We start from the raw sequence: 23,465 nt of genomic DNA on the forward strand, positions 1-23,465 counted from the left end.
TGAAACCTGTCTAAGACGACCACTCAAGGGACCTTCAAAATGTGGTCTCTGTTACCAGGTGGTCTCCTTATCGAGGGTCATTTGACTGGAAATAGCATCCTGGTTTCAGTGGTCTTCTTCGACAGGTGGTCGCCCTATCCGAGTGGTCGCCTTGACAGGTTTTACAGTAGAGAAATTTAAAAAAAATGGAGAATGTACATGTCATTATAATAGAACACCTTGGAGTCGTGTTGCTGGCTGGCGTGGCGAGTGGAGTCGCCACAACAGAGTGCATGTGCTGGAGTTGGGACTAAATGCCTGTCGCAGTACACATGGTACAGAGAGTAAAGGCTCAGTGCTGTTGGCCGTGTGTAACTCAAACTTTCTGACTAACTTCATGCGAACATGTACATGTAGCTGAGAAACATGCATTGGTTGCGGAAGAAGGAAAGCTGTCAAGAATGCATCAGAGGTTTAAATCTACAATCACGTGTACAATGTTCATGTACATGTACTTGCACTTCGATCTTAGAAATAATTGAATTCTATTGCAGAACTAGCTGCACTACTATCGTGTTACATGCATTCCTTTCACAGCGGGGTGTGCTGGATTTTTGTCTTGACACTACATGTCTTGACATTTCTCCAGCAAACTCGACGCTCACCATCACTCTGAAGTCAGGTTTCCTTGATTGCATGTTGTTGTGGTTGTTGGCTGCAGTGTGCAGTGATCACCATCGACTCGTGACGTACATTGTACTGTAGATGTACGTGTGCAAGTATACTTACATGTACACTGTACATACATGTAGTAGTAGTAGTAGTAGATTTTATTATTTTACTAGGGGAGTCCCAACAGGCGTTGCCTTTTTACTGGCAACCCTAGGTGAATTTTTACCATGTTTCCATACAGAGTAAGCGACGGGCATGTGAATACCTGTTTAATGCAATTAAGAGTCACAGTGTATTCCAGTGCTGGTGTTATCGCCTCACGTGTCGTGGTTGTAGCACTGCTTTAGCCTACATTTAACATTATAATTGCCCTATATACAAGCACAATGTACATGTAACTAGCGAATAGCACTATTATGTTTTATCGACTGATGAGTGTTTTTTGAAACACGAAACTCGGAGCTTCGAGAAAGCTTTTTGGCGTCTGTTGTTCTGCCTTGTGTAATGAAATTATTTACGTACTTTTCCAGAGTCCAATGCTCACGACTACTGTTTAGTTACAATGCGTACCAGCCCTGTTCACAGTCATGGCTTTACTGGTCATGTTCAAAAATGCACTGGCCAACACACCCAGTCATCACAATGTGACATTGCAATTGTGCTGTGTCCTGTGCAATGCATGCGTAAGGAGAGCAGTTTCCGCCAAGGGCGACTGCCCACTGCAAGTGAGCATAAGGTGGAGGCGAAAAACTGTTGGAACTACCGCCTTGGCTTGAGTCGCCCAGGGTCCTTCGCGCCACAATTTCAGGTCACATGAGGGTGGAAGCGCAATACAGTAAAACCTGTAACTAAAGACCACTGTCACTAGCGACCACTGTCACTAGCGACCAGCCGGGTACAGTAAAACCTGTAACTAAAGATCACTGTCACTAGCGACCAGCCTGGTACTACAGACCACTGTGACTAGCGACCAGCGTGGTACAGTAAAACCTGTGACCAACGACCACTGTGACTAGCGACCAGCCTGGTACAGTAAAACCTGTGACTAACGACCACCCCTTGGGGCCAGAGAAAGCGGTCTTTATTGGCAGGTGGTCCTTAGTTAGAGGTTTGCACCGCACAACCATTATTGAACGTGAGACCGTCCGTGCCTGGCGAAGTGGTCTTTAGTACCAGGCTGGTCGCTAGTCACGGTGGTCTTTAGTTACAGCTTTTACTGTAGTACAGACCACTTCGCCAGGCACAGACGGTCTCACATTCATGAACAAGAGTATGGTTGCGCGGTGCAAACCTCTAACTAAGGACCACCTTCCACTAAAGACCGCTTTCTCTGGTCCCAAGGGGTGGTCGTTAGTCACAGGTCTTACCGTACATGTACTTATACATGCAGTGACAGGCATATCTTTGCTCTGAGATCACACCCTGCAACTTCGCTACTGGTACAGTAAAACCTGTGACTAACGACCACCCCTTGGGGCCAGAGAAAGCGGTCTTTATTGGCAGGTGGTCCTTAGTTAGAGGTTTGCACCGCACAACCATTATTGAACGTGAGACCGTCCGTGCCTGGCGAACTGGTCTTTAGTACCAGGCTGGTCGCTAGTCACGGTGGTCTTTAGTTACAGGTTTTACTGTATATACCAAGAAGACATCCAGGATAGGGTGATCACAGAATACACGACTCACGTTAGGAGAAGTCTAGAAAATGACCCCCTAGAATAAAGAGGGTCTGAACCGGGTCTAAGATCCACACGGTTCAGGTGGTCTCAACAGACTGGGGCTCTACCAACCGTGGATGGTTGTAGAAAGGTCACTGTTTGCGAACACGGTGTCCTCCACCTTGTAACATGCTGTCAACCAACAGCATGTTAAGTTGGCGAGTGTATCCAAGCAAACGTGAAGAACCTCCAAATGTCCAGGCAAAAAGGCAGCAATGACTTGGTAGTAACCCCGCATACCAGCCGACGGTGTTGTGCAGTTCATGTCATTACTTTGCAGTACATTTTGTAATACTAATAGTGCACTGGTATGCTGGAATGGACATGCAGATACGTAAATGTCCATGTACTTGCAGCTGATTGCATGTTCCATGCCGGTCACACATCTGAGAACAATCAGCTTAGCCGACAGGTGAGAATCGGCATTACCCGAAAACAAGACGCTCTCCGCGGCGCGCAACGCAAGAGACGCGCAAGAGGAAGAAGCGATGCGATGCGCTGCCCGATATGTGACTGGGTGTATTTCTTGGCCGTGCCGGGAAGTGATGCGTGATGTTACGAGCGAGAAATCACAATACACTACAGTCTACACGTTGGTTGACTGGTTTTAGAGAACTAAACGACGGTAGCGGTCGCTGGCTGTACATGTACTGGTAATAGGTAAGAAACACGATCTGTGGTCGCCACAGCCACCTAGGTGATTGCGTATTGCTCCGTCCATCGGTAGGGAGTTCTGAACACCGGTGCAAGGAGAGATGCGGATCTTCGTGCATCTGACTAAGGCGTTGGAACTGAACGGGAACATTCGGGATTCTCTACCTGACCTGAGTGGAAGCATGCAACTCGAGAACAAAGGCAGGCTTCACGACCTCCACGCGAACAACGTTACGTACATGTATTATCTCCCGTTTTTTAGGATAGACTTTCTCAATCAAATTCCCTCCGCCTATCCACCAACTACTAGCATAGGCTGCCTTGCTGGTTCTGCAGTATCAGCAAATACAATGTACATGTCCGACGGGATAGCTCCACTAGGAACCAACTCTCCCTTCCTCTAGCCCGCTCTTCAGCCTTGCTACACTCCCCCCCCCACCGTTTCGTTGGCTATTTGCATTGGCTTAAGCTGCACCAGGAGACAAAGGGCCTTTCTACTTTAACAGCATTCAGGAACGCCTTGCTTTACCAGTAGACCACAATTTTAGTCCATATTTGCTTTTTTCTTCTTTTCCTTTTCTTTTTGACTTCTTACTCTTTTCCTTGTTAGCCGTGGTTGGCAATAAAAACCCTGCAATCGCCACGCAAAGTGGTCATTGGCTACCCCAGCCATGTGTTGCTTGGAATAAAACAATAAAAAAATTAATAATAATAAATGTAGGTGCGTATTTACCTGCTGCTGCCCATGTCTCCTGACATGCAGTATCCACGTGAATGAATAGTGGCGGTCATTTGTGTTTCTCAAATTCATTTTTCATGTTGGCCTATGACCTCTGGCTGGTTGGTGGATCCGATCTATCCTTCCGCACCATTTTAAAGCTGCACCTAACGTCTGAACATGGGGAATCTCACGAAGGCGGAAAGGTAGTCTTTGATCCACCACCTGTAGGTGGAATACATCATACACATGTACACCGTACGTGGAATACATCATACACATGTACACCCTGTACGTGGAACACATCATACACATGTACACCCTGTACGTGGAATACATCATACACATGTACGTGGATCCGTAATACATCTTACCGGTGTACAATGTCATGCTTTTTGCGCCTTTCGCCTGCATCAACTCCTCGTCACAAGACCTTTCCAGGAAGCCCAAGATTGTGAAGATTGAGTGAGTAGAACTGAAGTTTACGTCCCAAACAATTTGAAAATATGCAGAATTTTGAAATTTCCAATCGGCTCTCAAAGGGTTAAGTATTTACTGTCTGTGCAGCGTTCGCAAGTCAACTCTGATCGTTCCCTCTATCCCATATCCCATCGATCTAGCTGGCTAATGTCCCATGGCGAACAACTGCCATCCAGAGAAGCACAGTTTTGGGTATGTCTCGGACGAGTTCACAATGTGGAGGGTCAGCTCACAGACAATTGTTCCGTCGCAGGTGGCCAGTTCTCATTGTAGTCACACGCAGAACATGTCCTGGTCGCCAGTCTCCTGCGAGCATCAAGATTTTCCGCTTGCTGCTAGCAGTGAAAGGTGATACTTGAGAACGCAGTTCAAAACGACATTCACTACACTGGAAATCATTAATTTTCAGGATGTCACTCATTATTAGTGTTTGGCGAGACACACTCGCAGCAGAGATGACTGTTGTTAATCGTGGATGACTGTGCATTTGCAGCACTTGGGGCATGACATTATGTTGTGAAGTGTTATCTGCCAGTGATATCTGGCAGTAAAAAAGCAAGAAGGGATGATTGAATCGACCTTATGCCTGTCTGCCTATCCGACAGAACGCAAGTAGCCTTTGTAGGTGGACTTCTTTCAGATGCTTCACCTGTTCTGTCCCGAGTGCACCAGGGATCCATCCTAGGGCCCCTCCTTTTCCTAGTGTATTAATGATCTTCCCAGTCATGTTGAAGGTGTGTTCTTATTTGCTGACGATACTGCACTGCTCCGGTTCAATGAGTGTCTAGACAGGCTGCGGGACAGTCTCCAGCGCGGTATCAACGAAGTCCATCAGTGGATGACTACCTGGAGACTAAGACCTAATATCGCCAAGACTGAGATATTATTCCTGCCGAACTCAGAGCCAACCGATGCATTCACTCTTCCCGGATCCCTCACAGACCTCACAGTGGTAAAACAACACAAGCATCTTGGTTTGGTCATTGACTCAGACTTATCGTTTAGTAGACATGTCGACCATATCTGTAGCAAAGTCAGTAAAGCTGTTGGCCACCTCGTGTCTCACTGCTCCCACCTACCGCTTGAATGCATTCGCCTTTTTTATCATTGCTATATTCTCCCCATTTTTTCTCTATTGCTCAACCGCCTGGTCATCCCTACTAAGCAAATCGTTAATGAGTACCCTGGAAGTCCACAATAAGAGGATACTCAAAGTCCTTTTCCGCAAACCATCACACTTTCCTTCTGCCGAGCTGTATGATATGTTTAACACCTTCCCTATCTCTAGTCAAGCGGATCGAAAACTGTGTATTGTTGTTCATTCTATTCGTCTTGACAAAGCCCCGCCACACTTGCGTAAATATAACTGGTTTCTTCCCACTCGTCCTACGCGCAATCCCTGTACTTTACCTAAAGCCCGAAGATCAGCTTATACCAGATCTCCGTGTTTCGCTGCCTATTCTCTCTGGCTGGCCCTGCCTCTATCAGTAAAATCGTCTTGTACGCTAAAGGATTTCAAGGCCAACATGAAGCTCGTGTTCTAATAACTGCTAATTCTTCGTTCAGATTTGTTTCTCTTTGCCTCCAGTAATGTATAATATTTATTTATTTTTGCTTTGTTTTTGTTTACTGCCATGGCTGGCTACCGCCCCCCCCCCTCCCTCCATATTGGCCTATATTCTCTGGCCACGGGAAGGTGAAATAAATAATAAATAATAATAATGCCATTTGTACAGATCCACGAAATCCCGTAGAATCCCGTAGACCCGGTAGGGTGTTTATTGTGTGCTATGCATGCGCATTTGACCTTTTTAGCGTCATAATTCAATAACCAGCAATCGCTTTTCCAGCTTCTTCACTTTGGTTAGAGCTAATGACTAGTTAGATCTTTGTCGGAAAAAAGGTTTTCGTATGAAATGCCTTCAGGCCCCATTTCTTAGTGGAAATAGCAGAAAACACAATAGGGTCCTGCACATTCAACACCCTACCGGGTCTACGGGATTCTACGGGATTTCGTGGATCTGTACAAATGGCATAAGGTCCATTACATCCGACTGATGAGAAAGTAGTTTGTACATGTTCATACATGCACATCATACATGTATGTAGATGAAGAGGATGTTCATGCTTCCACAACTCTGACAGGCATTTTTCACTAGTTTGCGTACCGGACGTACATGTACATGTAAGTACATTATTGTATTGTCCATTTGCCATGCGTCACGTGGACACACACACATACACACACAAGAAACAAACAATCAAACGTGTATAAAACAGTCACACTCTCTGACTACACTCACACACACACACACACCTTTGACCTTTGACGCCCATCGCCGGAGGCGATGATAGCAATGCTACGGCAGATGCCATAGCAACTTGTGCTGGGATTGCACCATTCAACAGCTTGCAAGGCTGAAGAATTGACCGTCACTATTCAGCCTGGTCTACACCATACAGCTATTTGAAGTGACTTTTTCTGGCCAGTGAATCCCTATTTTTGGTCTTTTTTCTTTTTTTTCCCCGCACACACATCACACCACATACTCCGGCATGCACTGGCTGTTGGTAACCACCCAGGAGAATGAAAGAAAAGTCAGGAAGAGTCTTAGAAAGAGAAGAAAGACGTGTGTGACCATAATCGTCGGGAATCGAACCCGCAACCTATCGATTGGAAATCGCTGCACATACCACTGCACCATATGGGACACACACACACACCACACACACACACACACACACACACACACACACACACACACACACACACACACTCACACTCACACACACACACACACACTCACACACACACACACACACACCACACACACATACCACATACACACACACCACACGCACACACACACACACACACATACACACACACACACACACACGCACACTGCGCAAACCACAGTGATCCTTATCCTGTTTCGTGCTATGGTTGAGGGGGGGGGGGGGGGAGAGGCGTACAAGTGATCGCGTACAAGTGATCGCGAGCAAGAGATAATCCTCAGCGGATAATGTCGGCAGAAAAATAGGCAGAATTCGGTACATTTTCTTGTTTGTTTTGTGGATGTCTGTGTACATGTATTTGGATCATTAAATTGAGCAGAATTCAAGAAAGTGCCTGCAATATGGGGGAGGGGGAGAATACAATGTCAAATCATGGTTCCGAAGTCCAAACGGACCTATTCCTTGCTTCTGATTTTTATCGATGTCCCCCCCCTCCCACACGCGCAGGTGTATATCGTGGATCTCACAGGGACCAGTTCCACATTATAGTCGCTGCGAAGTTAGTTGTGGAGCGCCTTTACCCCTGTTTTTGAAGTTCACGTCCTACCACATCCAAATCTAGCGTCCCTTGAAAGTTCACTTTCATGGCTAATAGTCGCATGATCTCTTGTCCCAAGAGACCTCTGCGCTCTGTGCTTTCTCCACACCACTTTTGAAAGGTATCTTCTCTTTTCTCCCTTTCCATTATCGTAAAATATTTGGCATGATCGTCCGTTTGATGTACTATGTGAAACAGAATAACTACACTGAATCCCTTAGGTTCTGAGTTAGGTGGCAACTACATGTAGATGCAAGTACAGTCTGTTGGGTCCCCAGGCAAAATATCAACACCAAATCAAGAAAAATGCACTCAGAAATTGGGGAAATTGTATTGAGAAGGTATGGCATTACATGATGTAGAGAATCCCATTTTTAAAAGTGAATGTCGACTCGAAAGCTTTACTCAAAGTTCAAAGTTGGATACAGGATCGAACGACCACACGGCACGAGGCCAACTCTTTTCTCTTGCACAGTATATTTCACTTCATCAAATAATTAACAATTAACACTAATAACACCAGCTATTTATAGCATGCAAAAACAGCGTACATGTATATCAAAACATACACATATAAAACATGACATGACAGCGTATACCAGTGGTACACTGCAAACCGCACACAGCGCATATAGCGTATGCCATGCAGCAAACATCAGCGGTACGGCGGAGTCGAAATACAACATTGCAACGAATACAATGCCATAAGCGCGAAGGCCTTTCCCACTTGAGAACTGGTGGTTTGCAACACAAACAAACTTCGGATATAAAGAACTAATTCTACTCCGAAATGGTGGTCGCTACATCAGGAGTCGACTGCATAACATGCTCCATCCTGGTGGAGTTGTTTAACCTGCTTCACTTCAGGAAAAAAGCACTCAGGCCAAAGATAGACTCGGAAGGAGAGCCAATGATTAATAATTTATAGTAAAGAAAAGCACCAAAGAAACTACATAATTATAAGGTCAGCTTTGTGCAATGTTATCGCATGAGCTGATTGTCAAGTAACTGGGGTGTTAGTGAACATTATAGCATAACTTTTCTCGCTCCACATATACTGGCACACACAGAGACATAGACCGCAATAACGACACTACACAAAGTGAAGGGTAGTTGGCCGCAGCCAGATGTGAACCGGATAGCGAATGAGGTATGGAAGCAAGGACTGAGAACAGAGTGTCTCAGATAGAATAGGCGTGCCAGTGGATAGCAAAAATAGGCCATGATTCAGAACCACTTGGGACCGTCAGATTAATTTTTCTGAACCGAGCCAGCCGGGAAAAAACCCTCGCGCCGGCGTACACAGTTGTGAGGGTTAAAAACCGGGTGTATATCCCCAATGGCGATTATGCATCATGTAGGCATGGTAAGCACATCACGGCAAAAAGTGATAAAATAGCAATGATAATAAGCACATAAATGAAGTGTGGGAGGGCAGGGACACTGGTAAGACTCAAAACTGACAGAAGAAGTCAGGAAAAGAAGCGACAATAAAGAACACACCAGATGCCATATTTGCAACAAAAATATTTCGCGAGAAATCAGTTCTCGCCTATCTCACTGCGCTCGGCCGGCGAGAAATACAAAGTACTTCCTTGGTCCCTTTCTTTACTATAAATTAACTTAGCCCAAAGATGCCATCTCATCATACCAACTGACCTGGCTCCTTCAATAATGATACGACGATCATGAGTTCACTGCTTCAAAATCAACTTCAAGGTGAACATAAAAAAAACATCTCCATCATTTTGCGAGAACTGTGGCAATACGCCCAGTGAGAAGGCATTTCTCCTGTGCCTATGGTGAAAGAAAATGAAGCTAAACAAACAAACAAATACTAGTAGCATGAGCTCCAGTGTGGGGAGCAAACCCTTTTCAAACAAACATCACCATTGTAATAATTACTACTGCAGTTCATCCGGCAGTACTACTTGCAGTTTGACCAGAGATGCCGTACCGGAGCTCAGCTGTGTGGCCAGCTCGGCATTTTCACACACGTATTCTCGGAGACACGGCCAATGGTCTTCATTTCCCACTGTGACAGCATCCGACTCATTCTTCGTAAACCCTTGACCAGTGAAGAGCTCCAAGAGGCGTAATTCACAGTAGAGAAAAAGACGCGTTTGCCAGGCCGAGCGAGGAGCTGCAAGTGCCATGAATCTGCTATAGTCCATTAACTGGCTGGGCGATCGTTTTATTGAGAGAAAATTCACGCCGTGCGCCTTCTCGTAATCGGCAACTGAGCGCGCACGGAACTCGCTCAGATGCCGCATCACGTCAGGCACGGCACCGGGGTAGAACTGGCGGCAAAGCTCCACGATACCGCTCCACGTTGCTGGCACGCACTGCGGCAAGTGAGCGTCTGCGGGTTTGTCATGGGGCACGTCTTGTTGATGAGCCTGGGCAAGAGCAGCATCATGACTGTTATTACATTTGACAATCTTGGCCTGGAAGAGCAGCAGCCATGCATCATTCTTGTCCACCTCGCACTGCACAGGGACAAGCAAAAAATCCGGAAGCAAAGCACACGCATCAAGTTTTCAGGCACTGCAAATCGTCATCATTCTGCATCCAGAACAATCGGATGATGTAGACTTAGCACCGTCACACAGCTGTAAGTAAATATGCATAATGTAAAGACGTTCGGTTGAGCCAGTGTTACGAACCGTATTCAGGAGTATACACCGTTCCCAGATCTTTGCTACAAATCACAGACATCCACCTTGTTCATCACCACACAAATCACACACATCCACTCTGTTCATCACCACACAAATCACAGACATACACCGTGTTCATCACAAGTAATGCTGATGGCTGGGTACACGCCACTGGCCACAGAAAGGTGGATTCTTGTCATATGTCACTGGAACTGTAGAGATTATGGCGAATATCTATCACTTGTCCTAGTTGACGTTTACCGTATTTTCCCGAATATAAGTCGACCTTCTGTGCGCCAGAAATTTCGCCAAAAGCTGGGGGCCGACTTACAAACGGAACTCGACTTACATACGGGAATCTGGCACAACAAATGAAGTGATTGGAGTGTCCGTACAAAAATGCACTATCGTATGAACCATGTGAACTTTCGTCCTGCGACTGACACTGGTTTTGTTCAGATTTTGTCTTACTGGCATGATATGATCTCTCCTCGCAGAGAACTCATCATTTTGTATGTGTGGGTGTCATGGAGCTATAACAACTTTTTTTAATGAAATTGACTCCTGGATGTTGGGGTGGTCGACTTATAATCGAAGTCGACTTATATTCGGGAAAATACGGTATACGCTTTTACACGTGCTTGCAGATCAGTATAGCTCAACATACTCTAAACATACTCTATGTTAACACCATACACTACAGTGGTGTACAACTGCACATACTACACACATTACAGGAGCATGGTAGATCACATACTACACACAGTACAGGAGCATGGTAGATCACATACTACACACATTACAGGAGCATGGTAGATCACATACTACACACATTACAGGAGCATGGTAGATCACATACTACACACATTACAGGAGCATGGTAGATCACATACTACACACATTACAGGAGCATGGTAGATCACATACAGTTGAACATCGATTATCCGACCACCTCTGGGCAGACAACTGTCAGGCGGTGTTCAGATAAGGCAAATGTTCCGGATAAGAAAAAACTGTCACGCACACACTTTCAGTGGTTATTACTAGCCGCACGACCTTTTCACTTTTTACTTTTCAAAATTTTCGTATTTTTTTGAATGGCTCACTACATGCACAGTGCGTACTCTACGGCACGTGCGCCCAAAAAAACTGTTACGGATAATCGAATGGTCGGATAGTCGATGTGCGGATAATCGATGTTCAACTGTACTACACACATTACAAGAGCATGGTAGATCACATCCCATACAAATTACACGAGCCTGGACCTCGCTTATCCGGTCCTCTTTCATCCGGATCCCTCGCCATCCGGAAGAAAATCGTTGGTTACCGATTTACAGCATATGTCATGCATACATACAGTATGTGTGCTCGATTATCCGGTTCCCTCACCTACCCGGATAATTTCGTAGAAAAAGGGTGCGTGCGGTTAAGCGAGGTCTGACTGTAGCTCGCATCCCACAAGTCGAAAACACTTCCAGGCTCATTTGATGCTGTTAGGCATTTTTTAAAACAGGTACTGATTTCCCGTAGCTGTTACCTTGAGGGTGATGAACTCGCGTGTTAGACCGAGGGCGAGCAGGACATCATACGGTGACTTGCATGGCAGAACGCGGCAGGCAGTATCTCGGCCGGCAACGAACGCCGTGCGCCGTCCTGATGCCTCACTCAGCCTTGTCGGCACAGTACCACTTTGTACCATGGTCACCCTGCACATGACGTTTGCCGCAACTTCATCATCGGCGAGTCGACGTGCTGCTGTCTTTCCAGAGTAGAAGTTGGTTAGATGGTCAGCGAGGGCTTTAGCGTCCATAGTGACTAGCTGTGGCGAGCTATCTCAGTGACCTTGTATGGTTCTTCCATATGACTGTCCAGTACACTGCACAGCTTGCTCTGCAGAGACAGAGAGACAGAGACAGAGAGAGAGAGAGAGAGAGAGAGAGAGAGAGAGAGAGAGAGAGAGAGATTAGACTCCATAGCAACAAACACAGAGATAGGTAACGGAGAGCACACACACGCACACACAAACACATACAATGTAGAATATAGCAACTGGGTGCCACTAACTGCTTGCGTAGCGGCGTGTTTGAACAGCAAACTCCAAAATCAATGTCATTTCCACAGGAAGACTACTGGTGTCTCCATGACTGCTCCAGTGCGTGCTATATGCTACAAGTTCAAATATCATGCTACATACTTTTCATCACGGCTTGATTGTTTTGTTAAAATCTTTTTCTACGAGTACTGTAATTTCAGAGTTTTCCTCAGTAATTCTTTTCATACTTCAAGTTTCAATACCTTCACAAACACTGACAAGCATCATACAAATGGGAGCTGCCTCTCTGTACGTACCTAGAACTTTCTATTTTACACAGCATTATTTTAAATTTTGTGCAATTGTCTGCTCCTCCACTACATGTCTACATGTACCAGTTTTTTTCATGCTCTTACCGTCACAGTGCACGCTACGCTGGGGTAGTTTGTACGAGTAAGATCAAAACACCGCTAGCTAACGAACGTCAACCGATTAGCAAAACACGACTCTCCTCTATGTAACTAGAAGTAGAAGTTTATTTAACGTCGCACCACAAACAGGCGATTTCGCCTCCTTTGATACATGTGGAACTACCAGGGTCGACTCCATACAAGTAATCTGCAAATACCAGAAATACCTAATGGCCAACACCAGGCTATGCACTGCTCCAGTGAGTGTTACTGACTGAACAACTAGTAGTCCTACAAAGTCATGTAGTAGTCTTGCCTCTTGCTGTCTACATGGTACTCGTACATCTACGATCCAGTACAATGACTAGTGACTATGTAGTCCGCCAATTATTTTCAAACGCAAACATTTAAAAAATAAAGTTTCAATAATTATTTTGAAGTCAACATTATGTTCCCACCAGGGAGTCGTATAGACCCTACGACTCCCTGGTTCCCACCGAACAGTAGATCTACATGTCATGAGACTTGAGAGATCTAGATCCTGATTCCTGGGATCGGGAGTCTACCCATGCGTGACCATGGTGACGAAGAAAACGACGAGCATAAGCACAAAATGTTCCGTACTACATGTAGATCTACTAGTACCACCACCGGTAGTACCGGTAGTATACAGTAACATAACGACGTCAGTGCGAGTAGTGAGTCGAGTAGCGGCCTAGAGAGTAGAGGCAAGAGTACAACAGGCTGTTGCCGTGCTGGGAGAGTTGAACAGGCTAACGAGCGCAGTACGGATCCGACCTGGACTACAGACTACATACAGACTCACGTGAGTGCGTTCGATTTTGCCCACAAATCAATTAAATTTGTTGAACCCATGAACGTGAATCCATTCATGAATCCATTCATGAATAGTATTATTCATGATTGGATTATTTATTACTAGTAGTACCAAGACTACATAACCAAGAGTGTGCAACTCTACGATTCCCCAGCGGACGGCGGAATTTTTTTATGACATCAGTCTTTCATGGTCTTTGGCGGCGGTTTAGCTCACTGATGCCATCATGCGTAGCCAGAGATCAAAGTGCAAATAATGTGTACATTACAGCTACGGTAGTCGAAGCAGAACAACGGACGAAAGATCGACGTGTCTTGAACCTGACGAACTCTCACCGTATTTACAAAACAAGCGCCGGAAAGAATACCCACTTCATCATAACTTCTGCCAAAAGATGAGGCAATCAAAAAATTCCGCCGTGGGTGAACCCATCGCAGCTCAAGATACATGTAGGAGTTTCACACTCTTGGTTCTGTACTCTTGCTAGTACGGCCCTGGCTATTCTCATCACCCCCTGTGTGAATAGACGTTATTTGATTACATCATCAGTTGATGCTTCAACGAAAAGGCTGCGGACTCGCGGCACAGCGCTGCACTTGCTAGGGGTAAGCGGATTTTGCGGGCATAATTTTTGGCATAATCAGGTCCTTTTTTAGAAGGAGCATACAATTGCATGGGAAAAAGAAGGGCCGATGCCCAATGAGACTGTTATACACATATAATAATAAATAATAATTGAAGGCATAATTGCCTTTTTTAGAAGGAGCATAAAACGGCATCGGAAAAACAAGGGCACTGCCCAATGAGGCTGTCATATACATGTACACACCTGCTATTGAAGGACCATACATTGCGCTTTTTGTCGATTTGGAATACTTTAGCAAGCACCGATGCCGACTACCTGATATGGCCGTGATTCTATTCCCCAGTCCACTCCATCACCAGGCAGTACATTTACATCTTCTGCAACACCACCGATGATGTCATCCAGCGCTTCCTCAGCTGAAACACCAGATAGAGTGCCCAGACAAGGTTCAGCCTCAGATCAGACTACTTTGCCCAGAAACACGTTGTCACCATCATCATCATCATCATCATCAGCAGCAGCAGCAGAAATAGCTGAATCTCCAACAAAGCAGGTAAGACTAGGTGTGTGTGGGTGTTTGTGTATGTTTGTGTGTGGTGCTGGTGTGTGTGTGTGTGTGTGTGTGTGTGTGTGTGTGTGTGTGTGTGTGTGTGTGTGTGTGTGTGTAACTAGGGTAACCCGGTAACTACCGGCATACCGGGGATTTCTGACTTTGATCGAAAAACTACTGGAATTGGCACTGAACCATGATTGTTCACAAAAACGCTGTTTTGTGGTGTGACAAGGGCACATGCGGCCCTGCTTTTCACAGAATCCCTTACGTAGGGGCGATCTGATAATGAAGAAATCCAAGCTTTGGTCCAATGAGCAATGGGTTAGAAATGAATAAAAAGAAAGAACAAAATTGCCAAAATATTGCGCACAATTCGCAAAATACTCAAAAATTGCCCGAAAAAGAGAAAATAGACGAAATTGGCTAAAACTAGCTAAATAAGAGAAATGAGAGAAAATTAGGGGAAACTGGTTATGTGACTAAGGGATTTGATTTGGCTGGGTTGCCAAGTATGAATACAGGATTCCGTGTGGTACAGGGTCCGGCAACCAACGGTCTCAATGACCACCCAGCCAGGTTTGGGCCAATGGCATCACTACTTTCAACCTCTATGGTCCTAGTGTCGATTGCTGTTGTTCCCACTGCTCTCCTGTATTGCAGCGTGATTACACACAGATCCACAAAGCAAGGTACTCATTTGGTAGTGAAGGCAGCAGGAGAGATCAGTTTGACAGCCCTTGGGGACTAGCAACCAACAAAGCTGGTGACCTGATCATCTGTGACAGCTGCAACCACAGAATAAAGGTATTTGGCGGAGTATAATGTGCATCTCCTTTTTTTAGAAATGTTTTGGCAATTTAAGATTCATCCAGAGTGTAATGCTCAGCCTATATTTGAGATCGTTATCGATCACAAAGACAGTACTAGAGTGCCACCATTGTTAGATTTTCCTATAAAGATATGGTTAAGGCATACATTTGTGTAATGTACCGATGCGGGTCTCGCATCCATCATGCATAACAGTGCAGCTGGCAGTTGACACCGGGAATGCACACATATGGCTTGCACCAGGTCAGAGGTGGCAAACTTCACAACGGTTTGATACATCGCACTACTTTTCCAAGTACATGTATATGCACGTCTGCACGCTGGCTTCACTCTTGCATCAACAAGGCTACATTGCTTCTACACCAACTCTTAATTTATCTCTCTCTCTCTGTCTCTGTCTCTCTCTCTCTCTCTCTTTTCTCTCTCTCTCTCTCCTTCTCTCTCTCTCTTTCTCTCTCTCTCTCTCTCTCTCTCTCTCTCTCTCTCTCACTCTAGCTAAAATCTTTTTGCTCATGCATGCGATCACAGTTTCCGAGTGCTCGATGGGCGCCGCTTTTTTCGGGGGCATGAAGTTGGTGAAGCTTGTACTTTGTACACAATGCTGTAAAAGTGGGTTTTTTGAACTTTACTTCCTGTTTTGCCTTTCTTGGATCCATAAATGGAAGAGTGCGTATTCATTTCTCAGCTTGGGTTCATATCTGAAAATGTTACATGGCTATGCTTCACTGAAAAAAGAGCACATTTTGCCTGTTTTCACTGAAAAAAGAGCACTTTTTCAGCATATTTTGAGGGACGCGAAAAGCACTAAGTGCGAATTAAAAGAGCACATTTGGGAAAGGGCTACATGCAGTGGTAGAATTGGTGCAAGAAATCAATCACCAGACAGTTAGAGGTTCTGCTGGTAGCCAATAGCTACTCATGTACATGAATACTCATGCTGGACATGACATTATGTACATGCATACTCATGCTGGACATGACATCATGCACATGTATACTCATGCTGGGCATGACATCATGTACATGTATACTCATGCTGGACATGACATCATGCACATGTATACTCATGCTGGACATGACATCATGCACATGTATACTCATGCTGGACATGACATCATGTACATGTATGCGAATGCTGGACATGACATCATGCACATGTATACTCATGCTGGACATGACATCATGTATATGTATACGCATGCTGGACATGACATCATGCAGGTCCAAGCAATGCACACGTGCATGGCCTCTGTTAAAACCATCTGTTATCACCTTGCACATTTGTTCTGCTAGGGCATGCCACACTAGAGAGAAAGTGTGAAATTCCGAGTGATAGTTTTTTTTCCCTATACAACATCACTCATGTTCCTGAATCAGCCATTATCTACACACTCCACTGATGAGCTCTGTTGCTGTGTTGGAACGAACCGCTGTTTGCTGGGTCTGAATATCAACATCTCAATGGGATTGTCTTCGCTATGGTTAAAACTTAAAAATAATGAATCGTCCTCGCTATGGTTGTGATGTGAATGGGTCGGCCATCAGCGAATCGGGGAGTGGATGTTTGCCTGATATTTTCTGGGCGAGTTTGTGGCTAGATTCTCACCATAGAATTACATTCTAATGTATATGTTTAGATCTGCGCTATGTCTGTGTGCATGTGTGTGCTTGAATTTGTTATTGTATTCCTTTTTGTTAATGCACTTAGATACATGGGGTTGATGGCCAGTGCAAGCAGACGGTTGGCGTCGAGGGAAGAAAGTGTGGAGAGTTCTATGCCCCAGACGCTGTGCATGTAACAGATGATGAACGAGTGATCATTGCTGATACTGGTAACCACCGACTACAGGTATGGTGTTGGTGTTTCGCTACTGTTGTACTTGAACACTCCACATCCTACAACCTGCACAGAGGCAAAAACATCTAGGTTCTGTCTACCCCTGCTCTGTCTACCCTGCCCATTCCACCCCTGCTTATCCACCCCTGCTCACACATACATGTACATGGCGAACTCTCACGCGCACTTACACACACACACACACACACACACACACACACACACACACACACACACACACATGCACACACACACACACACATGAACACACACACATGAACACACACACACACACATCCTGGTCCTGGTCCTGGTATACACTGCCATGTAGGTCACGTGTTTCTCGTTGAGCGAGACGGAGACGAGAGGAGACATGAGCGTTGGTGACGGGATAAGTCGTTTCGCCTCTTGAAACGCCTCTTGCAATTCTGACATTGCAATTGGAACTTGTCCCGTTCATCAGCAGTTGGACGCCTGGTGGATCGGTTGCAGTTGTGGATAGCAAAGCCCTGGATCGACTTACAGCAACGTTCACAAATGGAACAGTGAGCGGGACAGCACGGTTTCCGAATACATAGGCGTACAGGTGAAGAGCTTGTGGCATTGGCAACATTCGGGGCAGAACAGGACTGGGTACAGCGATGTTCTGCAATGCCACCCGCACTCCGAAACTATCGGTGACACTGGGAGCACTGGCGGCTGTTGGCTTGCTGCTGGACTGGTTTACGCCGTTCCATGATGCACTTGTGGCGGGCAATATCTTACTGCCGAGCAAAGCTTGCTTGCTGTCACTCAGATCGATCCTGCGCTATGTCAAACCATGACTTGTCGGCGATGTTTATTCGTCGCAGGTCGACCCTAATTGCGTCTCGCCATCGTTTCCGCGGGCCAAACGCTGGGCATGGCGGCAGCAATGTGCCAAACAACAACATCCGCGGAACACACACACACACACACACACACACACACACACACACACACACACTATCATGTATTGTAGTTATAGTGTTTATGTTGGTAATCCCAATTCAAGTCTTGCTTCGCACACCCACTCCTAGCCACCGTGATCGTGAAATGAGGATACTGGTCATAAGCATTTGACCAAGTTATTGTCTATTTCTAAATCATCTTTTATCTCTGCTGTCTGCCTCCATGCCCTCCTGTGCAGATCACTGACCAAAACTTCTCAGAGTTCAGCACTATAGGAATACGTGGAATAGAAATTGGCGAGTTCCATGAGCCAATTGGTGTTGTCCTAGTGAACCACAGTGTACTGGGCCCGTGCTTTGCTGTGGCAGATAACTACAATCATCGGATTCAGGTCAGAAACGTAACCAGACAGTACACACTGTACATGTACAGTTGTATTGTGTAAAATCCCTCTCCTACCCACTAACAGTGTACTGTGGTATACATAAAGATAGAACTAGCCTATATCACTGTTCAGCATCAAGTTGTGGGACCGTTTTCAATCATGTAACAGAAGATGAAGCATATGGTGATCTCATTAGGCACAGATACATAGCTGAGCGAGGGAAACTAATCTCACACCAAAGGGGTGACTGCAAGCATAGGGCTTCTTCAAGGACGGACCAACGGTCACTTTTCGGGATCATGTGCGAGAAAATTTTTGAATCGCTGGTGAACAGGCGAAGCCCAGGTCACATTCAGTTTGTACGAGAATGGACGCGTGGAGGTGAAAGAAGCAATAGGATGGCGCTCAACTTCATGTCCAACACTCGTGTTGACTCAGAGCAGCTTCCGGGATGCCCTTTCATGGCTTGGGCGAAAAATTCCGAAAATGAACAAGCTTCAAAATCAATCCAAGCTCTGGTTGAGACAACCCTGTCACATTTCGTATACTTTTCAATGCGCGACCTGTTCACCACAATCTCGGGGTGAGTGCCACTTACGGGCACGGCGTGGTGTCCTTGAAAAAGCACTATACTCCTTGTGACCGGTGGTTCAAGAGTTGCGGAGATTCGCCCTCAATTTATCTTTCCTGCCTCTGGATCCAGATCATTATGCATTGCCTGACCTACCTGACCCTTCTGTCAGTGAGTCAATGTAATAGGAGCGCTTTATGTGTGTGTGTGTGTGTGTGTGTGTGTGTGTGTGTGTGTGTGTGTGTGTGTGGTGTGTGTGTGTGTGTGTGTGTGTGTGTGTGTGTGTGTGTGTGTGTGTGTGCGTGCGAGCACACGTGTGTGTGCGTAAATATATACATGTTCGCACGCATTTACAACTCACTGCATCCGTTCTAGAACTACGATAGATCGACACTTGAACAGAGTGCACATATCCGCATGCGTCATAGCGCCTGTACAACCATAGATCGACACATTAACGTACTTAACCGTACACTTCCTTGAAATGAATATTCCAAAGGGGAACACATTCCTTCTATCGTGTTTTCAAACGAATATCAGTCGAATACTCGAATAATCCTTGCAACCCTAATTACGAATCTCACAGATAATTATCTTCTATGTACACTGGTACTGTACAGGTTGTGCCATGCAGTGGTGAGACAGGATATGCATTTGGAACAGAAGGTAGTGGTCAAGGCCAATTTCAATATCCAAGAGGCATCACAGTGTACCACAACAGGTTGTTTATTGCAGACGAGGACAACCATTGTATACAGGTATGTTAGCATGTTCAGCTGGCACCCACATCAACAACGCCACCAAAGACGACGACAACCGCAACGACGACGACGACGACGACAACAACAACAACAACAACAACAACCAAAACAGAAGCAGCAGCAACTTCATTTTCCTATCGTTGTGTCAGGAATTATTCTAAAGTCGGTGGATGCTCCAAATGGTTGGAAATGGCATTTGCAGCTAATTGACGACACGGGTCTGACTCATGGCTGTAGTCTGAAACACGTGAGCAACACGTCAAACTTCGCACTCACAAATCTGCAAGAAAAACACCACTCTCTGCTCAATATGCATTGCTCCGCTAAATTCACCCTGTTTCAGTTGAGCTTCGGAAGGATTCTGGAATCTGACGGGATGTGTTAATTGGGTGGATGCATGCAAACTTGACTTGTTCTAGAAATTATAGACGTACTTTCGGGAATACTTCTGTTTCTGAGACTTTACTGCTATTGATAATCCATCTGTCAGGCTAAACACTTTACAGGTTCGGGCAAGAAAACATTCATTCAATCAGAAATGAATGTGTACGTCATGCAAATGCTTGTTGGCCATGTTTGCCTGTTACTTGTCCTTTTCAGTGGAAGAGTGTATAGGCTGATGTGAAGTTAGACTCTTAAACATCATGTCTATACATCATGTCACAAACCAAACAGTGTCTGTGCTACAATAAATACATACATAGTAATCAAATGTTGGTGCCAGGTCCATGTTTTACCTCAGGTTTTGCGTTTTTACAGTTGCACACCAGTAACCTTATCATCATTACAGTCATAATGATAGTAGCTATGCACTGTGTGTTGGAGTATTATTCTTACACTCCTGTTATATCTATACTCTTGCTGTCACCACAGTGGTGTGTGTGAATGTTCAATTTTTTTATTCCTGCAAAAGGTGATGACCGTCGATGGAGAGTATATCACTTCGTTCGGGTCTCAGGGCAGCGCTTTTGGGCAGCTGTGCCAACCGCATGATGTCACTACAGATGCCTACGGCAATGTTCTAGTCGTAGATCATGGCAATGGACGTGTTATGGTAAGGGAGAGCTTGTTGTGGTGTTCTTCTTTCTAAATACCTACAGACAGAGAGTAGTACCCAGTACATATACAACAGTGGAGCATGGTCAGTTTGTTGCTAGTCTGTGATTCATGGTCAGTGCAATCATCAGACAACACTGATATGAACACAGAAAGTGATGTACACTGCATGCACAGAGTACAAGACAGTAAAGCAAGAGTACATTGGCTCTTACAGAATGTTGCTTTGGGTTCTTGAATCGTGGTTTGACCGTGTTGTCCAATGGTCTTTCCAGTATCGTCATCGACATGCATGAACATCCGCCAATAATGCATCATCCATACATCTGTACCTCTAGAAACTTGTGGAGACATTTAGGAAATATCGCGGAAAAAGTTGAGAGGTAAAATGCCACAAATTGCGTCCGATTTTGGTACTTGTAGTGTAGTGAGGTAGGATTGTGCTGCGCTGTACTCGATTACGACTGTGTTCAAGTGATGACAGGAGCTTGCAAGACAGTTTTCCTCCATCCTCCGACAACACTCGACGCGAGCCTTATTTCTTTACTTTTCAGCCGCTGATTTGCCCAGAAACTTCTCCATTCTGGTATCGATCTCACAAGTAAACTACTGACGAGCTTGAAGAACTAAACAACATCGAAGAAAGACTCGAATATTGTGGGTGCTTTTCGAAATATCGCGGTGCTTTTCAAGTACGAAGGGCAGTTTTGTACAATAATGATTAATGCGGATGATTTTTCAAATATCGTGGATATCGCGGAATTTTGTTCAAATCGCGGAAAACAACGCGGTCACCGAATCGCAAGTTCCTGGAGGGACAGATACATCAACCATAATACATCACCATACATCATCCATATAATTATCACCATGCATCAACCATCTATAATACGTGTTATTCCTGTACGCTCACCAGTGTTGTCCATGTTCTCTGCAGGTATATGCCGCAGAAACTTACACACCACTGGCTGAGTTTGGAAAAGGAGAGCTAGACACACCGATGGGTGTCTGCGTGACAAGTGAGGACTTAGTAGCTGTTTCCTGTGATGGAAGCCACAAGGTTTTTGTGTTTTAAAGGTTTCTTGTTAGACTTCCAGCACCCTCTGTCACCATGTTACTTCTAAGCAACATATCTGTACAGTCATACATTAACACACACACACATACATACACACACACACACACACACACACACACACACACACACACAAACGCACGCATACACACATACATATACACACACACACCATTGATCATCCATTTGACGCCCATCGCAAGAGGCGATGAAAGCGATGCTACAGTAGAAGCCATAGCCACTTGTGCTGGGATTGCACCATTTAAAAGATTGCAAGCCTGAAGAATTGACCGCCACTATTCAGCCTGGTCTACACCTCACAGCTATGAAGTGGCTTTTTTGTCCAGTGAATCCCTACACACATACACACACACACAAAAACACACACACACACACACAAAACACACCACACACACACACACACACACACACACACACACACACACACACACACACACACACACAGTGACACACACCACACACACACACACACACACACACACACACACACACACACACACACACAAACACACACACACACACCCCCGTTCCTACACCCCCCCCCCCCCAATTCCTTACCCACACACCCATCTTACAATCAGTTCTTCATCGGTTGTCTCTAACAAGACTTTCCACTCAAATGTGGCCTTTCCCTCCATTCATTTCCCACCCTGCTTGTTTTTTGCCTGTCAGCATTCTCACATGAACTGATTATTCAGTTCTGTACTTTCTTTGAAATTATTTTCTTAATTAAACAAACCAGTTTGGTAGCAGGACCAGTATTTCTTAGGTAGCTCCTGGATTCTTGATCCTTGTTCAACCTGACTCGCAGGAGAATGATGTTCCAAATTGTTAGAAAACTCTTTGTGTCCTAGGTTGTATACCGTTTTGCATTGCGACTAGTTTGTAAGAGTTCTGATTTATTGACTTATATATTTACTATTGTGGATTGCTTTCTTACAGATCAATTATCCTGCTTCGAAGTATTAGAATTGCTAGTCAACATTGCCTTGACTTGTGCACAAAGAGATCATCCTTTTCCTTCTTCTGATTCTGTCGACTCTTAGTGCCACGTACACATACATGGATGAGGCTTTGACGGCCGGCTGTATTTGTACATTATGCATTGTGTACAATGCTCCTGATCAGTGCTGGTGGTCTGCATGGCAAAGAGTTCGGAGGTCATGCAGATAGTGTTTTCAATGAAAAGCAGGGTAGAAATCATGGCAATACATTATTGTATGCTCGAACTAGTCTTCTTCAAAGTTCTTTCTCACACTGACACAGTACATGTAGCAAAAGATGTGAGTGAATCAGCCTTCATCAGGTATCTTGGGGCGGACGAGATACATGTAGTGGCGGGTAGTGCGCAAAACTCCGTGTAC

General features: G+C 45.2%; 1 protein-coding gene across 1 annotated transcript; it reads right to left on the minus strand.

Annotated features, from left to right (window-relative positions):
• Nucleotides 1-9,244: 9,244 nt before the first annotated feature.
• LOC135818242 (uncharacterized) lies at nucleotides 9,245-13,024 on the minus strand. Its single transcript, XM_065331600.1, has 3 exons — nucleotides 12,667-13,024; nucleotides 11,756-12,108; nucleotides 9,245-10,044 (listed from the first exon to the last, which is right to left on the minus strand). The coding sequence occupies exons 2-3, from the start codon at nucleotides 12,026-12,028 to the stop codon at nucleotides 9,460-9,462; spliced, it is 858 nt and encodes a 285-aa protein (XP_065187672.1). The 5' UTR covers nucleotides 12,029-12,108; nucleotides 12,667-13,024; the 3' UTR covers nucleotides 9,245-9,459.
• Between the last annotated feature and the right edge of the window lie 10,441 nt (nucleotides 13,025-23,465).

The sequence above is a fragment of the Sycon ciliatum genome, chromosome 5 (genome assembly GCF_964019385.1).
Source record: "Sycon ciliatum chromosome 5, ocSycCili1.1, whole genome shotgun sequence".
In the NCBI taxonomy this organism is placed as follows: Eukaryota; Metazoa; Porifera; class Calcarea; order Leucosolenida; family Sycettidae; genus Sycon; species Sycon ciliatum.